We start from the raw sequence: 11,650 nt of genomic DNA, 5'->3' as shown, positions 1-11,650 counted from the left end.
GATAACAGAAAACAGTATTCTATGTATATTATAGTTATGTTTATAATATTAATAATCAAATGTATATTAAATTAACGAAAACTTGAAAATTAAAAAAAAACCTACATGGACGACTAATTTTTTTTGTTGTCAAAAAAACTTACTTAACATAAAATAAACTTATTACTTTGATAAGAAAAATGAAAATTTTCGAAGAATCGTTTCTTATAAACCAAAATTATTATTGTTTAAATGGAAAGCTCGTAATTTCTCAACTTTTCATTTTCCATTTTTCAAAACATGACGAAAAACGAAGACAATTTACGTCTAAAACGAAAATCTAAAAATGCAACAGTAATGAGAAATCAAGTTATGCAATCTTTACAGCAACAACTTTTACAACAACTAATAACGTTCTTAAAAGAACATTAACAAAAGTAACATAAAATAACTTTCGTTGAAAAATTATGAACATCAATTTTATAAAAGAAAAGGTATTATAGAATATGATGCTAAGTATTCACCTGATGGATTTTTTGAAAACGATACATAAGATTTTGTAAGCGATAAATAAGATTTCGTGCCTAGTGAAGATTTTTCGTTAATGATTCTCTAAGACAGTTTTATTTATAATACCTATAATTTGTAATTGGTATTTTTTTATAGTTGATAAAAGTTAAAAATTTTCGAATTTAACTAAAAGTTAAATTAAATTTTGCAATTGTTACCAAATTTAACTGAAGGCCGATTTTTTTTTTTTTCAAATTCGGCACTGAAGTTGGTCAACTTCGCCTTTCAGTAAACTTCGTAATCCGAATTTTAACGAATACTCGCCGGTCGTTAATATCAATACATGAGAATTAAGTTTTTTAAAAATAACTTTCACTATAGCTTTACTATAGGTATCTATTTTTTATATCTTTCACTATAGGTTTATTTTTGGCATTTTCACATCTTTATGCAAATAATGATTATGCTTGCATTTTTCGTAAACAATTAACTCAAATTTTTATGATTGTGTTCTGAAATATTTAAAAACATATTGAGGCAATCAATTAGGCCAAAAAATATTACTTTAAAAAAAAATTGATGTATGAACAAATTTTATACATAATACATATAATTTTGACTGAGATAATCTTGTTTTGGGAAGTGAAGATACATTTTATCAACAATTTTTTTTTAAGAATTTTATACTGACTTGTTTTTTTAGGATTAGGTAATTAGAGAGTAAGGCTTCTCTCTTGTAATTTTTATGAAAATATTCCTTTATTTATTTTTAAATAAGAACCATTTACTTTATATATATAATATAGAACAATGTCGCTTATTTATATAATATAGAATAATAAGAACCTTTTACTATATTCAACTCAATATGTATACTTCTGTATTATACCATTCAATATGTATACCTCTGTATTATACCATTCAGTATGTATACCTCTGTATTATACCATTCAATATGTATAAGATTGTTAGTAAGAATAATCGAATATAATCAGCGAACTTGATTAAAATTGGATTTAATAATGCATAATAAAATTCTAATGAAAAAATATTTTATATACAAATTAAAAACAGGAGTGGAGTAGCAACGTTCTTTATCATAGCAAGTGTAATAAAATTCCAGCAACAGTATGTATCTGTTATTATCTGAAATTGCTATAGAACTAAATATTCCTGCATTATTAATAACAACTATTTATATTTTAACATATCTTTAAATAAATATTAAAATATATTCAAAGAATATAAATATTATAGACCAACTCACTCATTAGTGTATGATCTTTTCATAAACTCTATATAAATATTTACATCACCTTAAGTTAAAAAATGAATAACCAATCTGTGAAAACCGCTAAAACTAGAAAAAAAAAAAAAAAGACTTTCTGGTAAACAAACAAAAAAGTAGCCGTCTAATTACTGTCAAAGTTTGCCACTTTATTAAGTATCATTAAACCTTATTTTCGTTATAGTTGAATAGAAATACCAAGGAGCTTTAATAAACAGGAGACGGTGTCACGTGACTCTTTTTCTTGATTAATACAAAGCATTTCACCGAACTTAAACATTTACTGAAAACTATATTAAACAAATTCTAAAGATCGAAACGTTTAACTTGTTTTAATATTAGGGTTCATTTTCATTATACTATAATGAACATAAAGCTATACAAAATATTATAGCATATATATATATATATATATATATATATATATATATATATATATATATATATATATATATATATATATATATATATATATATATATATATATATATATATATATATATATATATATATATACACACATAACAAGAAAGAGATTGAAAGATAGATATGTATATTTAATATATTTGTTTTTATTTATGTTCATGTTTAATTTTAAAACCGGCGTTTTATATAAAGTACTACGGCGTCTCCTGTTTATTAAAGCTCCTTGAGAAATACAGTCACTAATAAAAATAGTTTGCAGTCAGGCTAGTATGTTAAAAATAAATTTGCTTACGTAAGGCTAAAATGAATAACCTTCACTTTAGAAAATATATCATACAAAAATACCCAAAATCAATAAAATAAAATAAAAACAACCAGTGAGAAACAAACTCAAAATTAAATCAAAAAGATAGTTATTAAGTAACAGTTAAAAATCATAAACTTACTACTGGATGGAATTTTAAACACGTCAAAAAACATCTAAGCTGAAAAATTATTCAGTTTAATGTCGCATTAATAGGTAAATCTAAAGGACATTCATCAACGAGTGAAGAATGTTTTAAAATTTGCAAAAGATGTTGTTCTTTATCAGTACGTTCTTTATTGCCAACTGTTATTTTAAATTCTGCATTAGGACTCCATTGCATATTTTCTGAATTACTTGCGTCAGTGCTGTTACGAAAAATTGAGGGCTTTATATCACCAACCTTAAACAAATTTCATAATAATAATTGAAGACAAAAATATAAACATTTTAGGAAAAAAAAAATATATATATATATATATTAATACACTCTAAAAACGAGTCATTTTTAATCATAACAGAGTTCGTTTGTAGCTTATTGGGTAACAAAATAGTCCATAAATCTAACTAAGCATTACGTTAATTTAAAAAGAGTTATTAAATCGACGCATTCAAACTAGATAACGGACTGCGGTACGTAAAATTAAAAAAAAGTATTTAGAAAAGCGCAATTTTTCACTAGCCATAGTCCCCTTACGTCATAACGAGTTTTTTAAACACTTATTGTCGGCTTGCACGAGCTCAGCTTACAGAATATTTGTTAATTCAAAAATTAGATTATATGATTTTGGATGGCTTAATATTAATATGTAACGTATTATAATATTTTGTTATTATTATATAATACTTAATATAATTTGTTATATATAATATTTCACAAATTAGATTATAACTATATACTTTTATCGTAATGGTTTATGTTATAAGTAGGCTGACCAGATTTATTTATATATATATATATATATATATATATATATATATATATATATATATATATATATATATATATATATATATATATATATATATATATATATATATATATATATATATATATATATTACACAGTGGGCCGGGTAATAAACATATGGTTGACAAAATTATTTTGATTTTTTGTTTTTACTAAAACCCTTTATATGTTCAAAGAATCACTTTTTATTAAGATATATTTACTTTTATTATAAATTTTAATCAAATAGTAGCTAATATTAAAAATTATTTAACAAACTTTATAAAACTTTAAAAACGCGGATTTGAATTTTTCTACTTTCAAATCATAACTTCTTAAAATCTTGAAACTGAATAACTAACTCTTCTGGTGGAATAAACTTAAAATAAAAATTGATGCAACAAAACTTAAAGATAAAAATGCGCACTTCAGAAAAAATGAAAATTCATCATTAGATTTGAAACTCTATTATCGATATTATTTTATAATAGATTTGAAATATATAGATAAATATATAGAAAATATAAATAAATATATAGATTTCAAACTCTATTATTGATATTATTACATGTTTTACGACGTTTTGAATAAGTGTGTAGTTTATTTATCATCTCTTTAGATGATAATGTATCATTTTTATTTTTAATCTATTGACCGCAGATTCTTGGTGAATGATATTACAATGTTTTTATAATTATTAAGTCTACTGAGTTTTAAAAGTACTAAACAAATAAGCAACAGGCACTCTTCACTCGTCACTATTTTTATCTAAACGTCAGTTTAGTTAATTCCTTAGCATTGTGATTAGCACAGTTGTTTGTATGTCACATAGCTTTTTAAGAGTGTGTTTTAGAAGATCTTTTAGCAGAATTTGTACTGGCTAGCCATCTATTCGAATATATTTGGGATAGCATTTAGCTTTTGAAGATCTTATACATTATATAAAGGATGTGGCAGCCGTTTTTTTCAGCATCATTTCTTTGAAGCTGTTATGTTGATTTTGATATACCACCACTAATAGTTAATGATAAAGTTTCATCAAGTGAATATATCTAAGCAGGTTTAATAGGGTTTTTATTTCAAACTTCAGAAATTTTTGTGTTAGTTTTGTACTTAAACTCACTTCTTAGTTTCGATTTTATTGCATGAAGTAATTTATGGCTAAATAAAATATTACTAACATTGTTAGGCTTATTCTTTTTGTTCTGTTACAAGCTTTTTCAAAAGAGCAACACGGTTTCCCAACTTCATTAACTGATGACGCAGCATTTAAAGTACCGTAAGTGTATTGAAAATCTTGAGCCAGCCAGTTTTCATTACTTCTCTCAAAATGAGTATTATCATTGTTTGCAGCTATTGACTTTTTACTTTATAACTTTATAAAGTTTTTCACTCAGAATCCTCTAGTTTAATATCTGCAGAAACTAGAACCGCTAATTTCAATGAAAAGAATGGTATATCATTAGGAACTAGTTTATTTTGTTGTATAAGTCCGTAAATGTCACCAATTTTTATTTCATTACAAAACAAAAAAACAAAAAAATTGTTAGGTTAACAGTGCAATTTTTATTGAACTAAATAACAAACAAAATAACATGTATTTTTGTTTACGAGAAATAAAAGTTGATTTCAAGCAAATAACAGAAACTACAAGTCATTGTTTTAAAATATTAAAGAAACCTAAAAGGGCAAGTTTTTGTACAAAATAAAAGTAATAAATGTTAAAAATTTACCTCGTTATTTTAAAGCCAGATTATAAGTGTATTATAAAGACTGATCTTTACTTGATATTTTTTTTCGAAAAGCTTTACTGTTAAGTATTTTAAATATATAAACTAATCCTGAAAGCTTATAAAATTTGAAAAGTTACTGTTTACTATAGCTATGTATAAAAAAAAAAAAAATTTCACGATTTAAAAAAAAAAAAAAATTTCTATTATACATGAAACCGCAACTAATTTTTGTGGTTTTAAAAGATACTATTATACTCAAAACAATTTTCAAAACTTTAAATGAGAGTATTAGAAATATGTTTTATTATATGGTTTTGAATATAATAAACATTTATTTTTTAGGTTTTGTCCACCACCTGGCCCACTGTGCATTAGGGAGATTCATAAAACACTTTAATGTATTTTATATGATAAAATAACACTTGGAAGCCTCAAGACACTTGAGCATTTGGGTCCTCAAGACACTTGAGCATTTCAATTCTCTCTTGAATGATGTATTAAACGTTCTTAAATGTTTTATTTTCAGATGTCTATCGAACGTGAAAACATTCGTACGTCTATAATTTTTTGTAAAAACAATTTTCCGGCATTTTGGTCGCCTCAGCAATGGCCGCCGTATTCGCCCGACTTGAACCCACTCGACTACGTCATCTGGGGGATTCTAGAGGCAAAGGTTTGCAAAAAAAGGAGGCAAATGAACTTTTGTAATTAAAATTGTATATATTTTTTGATGTTCTTAGGTTATTATATTTTTTTCGACTAATAAAACTGTAATACAATCCTTTATTAAAAAGTTTCCAAACTTTTCCCGCACCCTGTATATATGTGTGTGTGTGTGTGTATATATATATATATATATATATATATATATATTTACACTACCAGTCAAAAGTTTTCAATCATTATTTGAATACTTAAATAAAATATGATCACCACAATCATCAAAAATATGAGCCTAGTAAAAAAATTTTTGCAGATATCCATGAGGAATAAAGTTCTATTTGCCAAAAACCAACATCGGTGTCAACTGTGCAACACCATCTTCAAAATTATGAGTCAAAAAGATGCATAGCAAAGATGATTCTTTTTATGGTTGCTTTGCTGGTCATAAAGTAAGTGACTTTGTCAGAATTGAGCGAATTCTTGTTAAAACTTGTTATCCCAGCAAACTTCAGCAACACGCTTTTCCATCTGGACTAAGAATTGAAGACTGGTAATTTTTAGAATAAAAAAAGATTAATTTTTAGATAATAACCCTAAACAGAGATAAAAATTGCATAAAAATTACCTTTAATCAATAGAATATTAACATACACGGATTGGCTTCCTCAGTCAACAGATTAAAATCCCAATTGAGTTTTTATGGGATAATCTAAATAAAATGATGTCTAACACATGCAACCAACCAATCAGAAACAACTCTGGGAATACTTGCAACAGTGTTGAAATAAAACCTTACCACTTACATTGAAAAAATTGGTGGAAAGAACGTTGAAATTTTGTGCAGCAGTTTTAAGGCCTAGAAGTTACTTAGAAAAAATCCAAAATCGGAAAAAAATAAACAAACTAATACTTAATTTTTATTGAATATACTTTTTATGTTTTTTTTGCAAAGTTATACTTCTTTTATTCTAAAGTATTTACTATTAAAAAATTAAAGTATCGCTAGTTATCGATGTTACTTAAATTTGAACTTGAAGGTGATCGTAAACTTTTGACCAGTAGTGTGTGTGTGTATATATATATATATATATATATATATATATATATATATATATATATATTATATATATATATATATATATATATATATATATATATATATATATATATATATATATAATATTCCATGAAATAAAAAATAAATGAACACACAACAAAAAACAAACTACAAAATACCATTGAGAGAGTGTTTCTCTTCGTAGAAATGTTAGTAAAATTTTCAACTAGATCAGGATATTGCTGAAAAATTTCATTTGCTAATTCGTCTGGATAATCAAACTCACGAACAACACGAAGTTGTACCTCTGCAATAATTTCAACATTATCTATAGAAAAAAAATAGCTTCAGTATATATGTAAGCATTTTAAAAAGTTGTTAATTATAATTTATCAAAACCTATTTGCAGTTTAAATTTTTTCAAATTTATGTTGTTGTAGTTTATGCAAACAAGTTGAAATGTTGACGCAACAATAATAAATGATTTATTTACTATTTCTAAATATTTTTATGGCATCATATCATCTAATATATTTTTAAAATAACATTTACAAATCTTTTTCTTTTATTGAATAATGCCGAATGCATCTCACAAAAAAATACGATATTTATAGCAGTAGAATAAAAAACTTTTTTGTACTATATAAATGTTTATAAAATAACAGCATAATAATTATAAAAAATAATATAAAATATACTATATATGATAATAACAACTACAATAAAGGAAATAACAATATTAATTATAATATTAATACTTCCTCATAACTTATCATAACTCATGTAAGTATGAAGTATTTTCGCATTTTTGAGAAAACACAAAACTTGTTTAAAATTTGTATTAATTAGTTTAACTACTCAGAATTTGGGTGTAACAGATTTTACACAATATTTTTGAATAAAGCAATTCTCTAAGAGAGTGATCAGTCAATTGAGCAACCCTTTATCACAAAAGGTCGAGCCTAAGCTGTATGGAAAAAAAAACTAAAGTAAGATAAGTTTTTCAAAATTTGGACAAAATTCATAACTAATTTAATATTAGGGCTATATTGACTAAAATTAGGATGAGTAGTAATATGATGTCTGCGCTACTTATGAAGGTGTTATTTTTTTAATACGTTGCTATGGATACTAAATTTCGGATAGCAAAAATCTAGTTTTGGTATTTGCAGATATTTTTACGAGTGCTATGTTTACCAAATTTTATATAAGTACCAATATGAGGTCGCGCTTTTTAAAAATGTGAATATATTTTTTATTTAGTTGCTATGGACACCTAATTTTGCTTAGCAGCAACTAACTTTAATTAGTTGCATATGTTTTATTTGCGCTATGTACACTATTTAGCACCTGTTTTATTATGAGACCCTTGCTCGTGAAAAGCAAAACTTATTAAGTTTAATATGATTACACGTTGCTAGATAAACTTGTTTTCCTGTAGAAAAAAATTGTATTCTAGCTTAATTAATTAGTTTTTCTAATTAACAAATTTTATGAGCGTCTACAGAATTTTTAAAATTTGTATGTTTATATTGTTCCCATGCTTTCACAATCATCAAAAATCTTTGACAATGTAATCTATAAGTAGTACAAGCTTAGCAAACAATAATTCACAAGAATTTGAAGTTGACAAAGTTGCAACTTTTCTTTGTTTTTAATGATGATTCTTGAAATGATAACGTAGGTCTGCCGAGTTGTTTATTTTTACTACCCTTCATTAATGTGGAATTAAAATCATTTTCAAGCCAAGCTGAATTCTTTATAATAAACCTTGCACAGGTTAGTTTACTTTGAATCCATCTCTTAACATAATCAAAATAAATAAACAAAAAACTGTTGAGTCAAATAAATTAGTGAATTTTGCTTCTTGTGACACTCATGAAGCCTTAATAAAAACAGCATTTTAACATCTAAAATGAATAGCCACAACCAAAGCAACCAAAATAGATTATTAAATCAATTTGGTTTGACAAGCGCTAAATAAATAAAAACAAAATTTAAATTAGGATATATATATATATATATATATATATATATATATATATATATATATATATATATATATACTATTGTTCAGTAATACGTTTTGTATGACTAAGACCGTATTATATGTTTTCCAACTTTTTTAAAATTTTGTGCAAATAAAATTTTTTGAGTGCAATTACAGATTTTTTATTAGGTAAAAGAGTTCAAACGTAAAAGAAAACCTAAGTGGCGCCTAGTGGCAGCCAGATTTATGAAATTATTAAAGCAAACATATATAAGCTTTAAAATATCTGAGTATAAAAGCAAGATCTAGCAATAAAAAAAATATATTGTCAATTAAAAGCAAAAGTTAGACATTAAAATATAACAAATTAAGCATATTTAAATTTGCTATAAATATGTTAATTACATACCAATTTTAGTCTAACAACTTTTAAAATCTAGATAATATATAGAGTTATAATATAATATTTTAAAAAGCGCAATATTTTATGTAAATTTTATTTATTTCCATCGATTTTTTAAACAACATTTTTCTCTTTATAATTTTTTTTTCTAATTTACATTTGCGTCTACTTCAACCACAATATTAGTATATTCATTAAAACTTTAAGTGTATATAAACGGTTTTAAATTGTTTTATAATGTCTCTATATAGGTTCTACACCAATTAGGCATCAAAATTCTGATTTTGGTTTTTATACTTTTGTCCAGCTTTCAAAGCAGCTTTCAAAAATATGCTAAGTAAAAGATTGTGCTACTTTGTTATGACAGAAAATGTAAAAATAATTAAAAACATACAGAAAAATGTTTAAATTCTATAAAAAGTTCATGTTTAGGTATAACTTTTTTTCTCTTAAATTCTGATTTGGAATTTCAATTCTGATTGTTTTAAAAACTCTGTCATTGTCCTATTTGGAAATAAAACTTTTAAAGCAAAACATTGCATACTTATATATTATTATTATATTTTATAGCATAGCATACTTATATAAAATAGCAAAACACTTTTATAAAAATAATAATAGTGGCAAAAAACTGTGAAGAAAAATTTGAAAAAACTTAAGTAATAAAAAGTGAAATAATTGAAATTTTAAAACGGTGTTCAGTTTGATGTACACCATTAGTGTAATAGGATGAATTTTAAAAACAGTATTTAAAAACTTTTAAAAAAAATTGTCACAATAAATTCTGATATATAACATAAAAATAACATTAAATATATAAAATAAAAAATAAGAAACCTCATTGAATGTGGGGAGGTGAATACAGGGTTCCCAGCCAACATTTTAAAAATCTGCATGTCTTCACATACCACTTTTTGATAAAACTACATGCTTTTACACAAAAAAAAAAACTTTTGTAAAAAAGCGAAAAAATTCTTACACAACTAGAACTTTTTCTCCTTTTCACATGCTTTTGGGGAAGATTAGTGACAGTTAGGAAGAATAAGAAGTTTGGAAAAAAAATTAGTAACTACGGATAACAAATAGCATAAATGGAGGAGACTTTTTAAACAAAATAAAGACCTCCCTTCTAAAAATTTTAAAAGTAAGCAGTCTGAATTTTGAAATCTATTTTATATTTATGTTTCTTTTTATAAAACCATTTTTACATTTTAAAACTTATAAAATAATTAAAAGATTGTTAAAACTTAATAATTGAATGTAATTAAATGCCATTAAATTAATGAAACATAACATAACTGACATTTAAGACTAGACAACACACTTTTGTGTTGTGTTGTGTACAGGAATATATGATACACATGAATATAAAGATATACAAACATGTAGGACAGAACCTATTGTAAAATGTAAACATTAAATATAGTCATTATTATTTGTTAAAAATAAGTCAATAGATAACAAAAACTATTTTTAAAAAGTTGTTTTATTTAAAAAAACATCAAGATGATAAGAATGATCAAATCAAGAAATTACCGGGTGCTAAAGTTAAATATTTCAAAACTTGTTCACTTGACATCAATTCTTTTTGACGTGTCACCATATTTTTAATAACATCCTCGGATAATTTAAATATATCCAGTAAAGGCATTGATTGTTGTTTATCTGATGTTGCATAAGTTGTTATTGATAATGGGATTTCAACCAATGTGCTTGGTAAATTTTCAACATCACAGGTATTTTCATTTTCAGTCAAACGCTCTTGATAAATAAGCTAAAAGAGAAACAAAAAATGAATATTTTTAAATTTTTATGTAATTTTGTTTCTTTTGAGTATCAGCTTGAATTACTTTTAAATAGTTTTTTTTTGATAGTATTAAAAATTTTCAATTATTCAGTGGTATTGACCAACCTCTGACAATAATTTTAACATGCTAACTTTTAAAATTCAGTTTTATTTTACAGAACATATTAAGGTGGTTGATGCAGCTTTTTAAAATAATTGTTTTTAAGAACCATATACAGTGCTTTTTAAAAGAATAGGTGGATTAAGATTTTGTTGCTTAAAGCTAGCTGAAGGTTTTTGAAACTAAAATAAAACTTTTGAAGATAATGAACTAAATTTTGTTTAATTGCAAGAAAAATTTTGAACATAAAAAGATAAACATCTTAACTAATATTTAAAAATTTCCCCCCCCCCCTCCCATACTTAATAATTTTAATTGCAAGAAAAATATTTGAACAATAAAGATAAACATCTTAACTAATATTTATAATATCCCCCCTCCCCCTGTACTTAATAAAATCCCACCACCCTGTACTTAATAATATCCCCCATGTACTTAATA

The 11,650-nt window shown here is 24.6% G+C and overlaps 1 protein-coding gene across 2 annotated transcripts in view; it reads right to left on the bottom strand.

The window, feature by feature from the left end:
- Nucleotides 1-2,496: 2,496 nt before the first annotated feature.
- LOC100211077 (BTB/POZ domain-containing protein 7) overlaps nucleotides 2,497-11,650 on the bottom strand; it is a 28,444-nt gene continuing 19,290 nt past the window's right edge. Inside the window, exons 5-7 of one of the 2 annotated variants that reach the window (XM_065800276.1) lie at nucleotides 10,839-11,076; nucleotides 7,089-7,237; nucleotides 2,497-2,910 (exon numbers count right to left, since the gene is read on the bottom strand). In XM_065800276.1, coding sequence (XP_065656348.1) covers nucleotides 2,701-2,910; nucleotides 7,089-7,237; nucleotides 10,839-11,076 — 597 coding nt within the window. In that variant the 3' untranslated portion in view covers nucleotides 2,497-2,700. Of the gene's footprint in view, nucleotides 2,911-7,088; nucleotides 7,238-10,139; nucleotides 10,233-10,838; nucleotides 11,077-11,650 lie in introns of those variants that run through there. The other variant, XM_065800277.1, reaches the window with a different exon arrangement.

This window comes from Hydra vulgaris, chromosome 06 (genome assembly GCF_038396675.1).
Source record: "Hydra vulgaris chromosome 06, alternate assembly HydraT2T_AEP".
NCBI classification, from domain to species: domain Eukaryota; kingdom Metazoa; phylum Cnidaria; class Hydrozoa; order Anthoathecata; family Hydridae; genus Hydra; species Hydra vulgaris.
The sequence above is the reverse complement of the archived record's forward strand: the minus strand, read 5'-3'. Positions and strand labels throughout refer to the sequence as shown.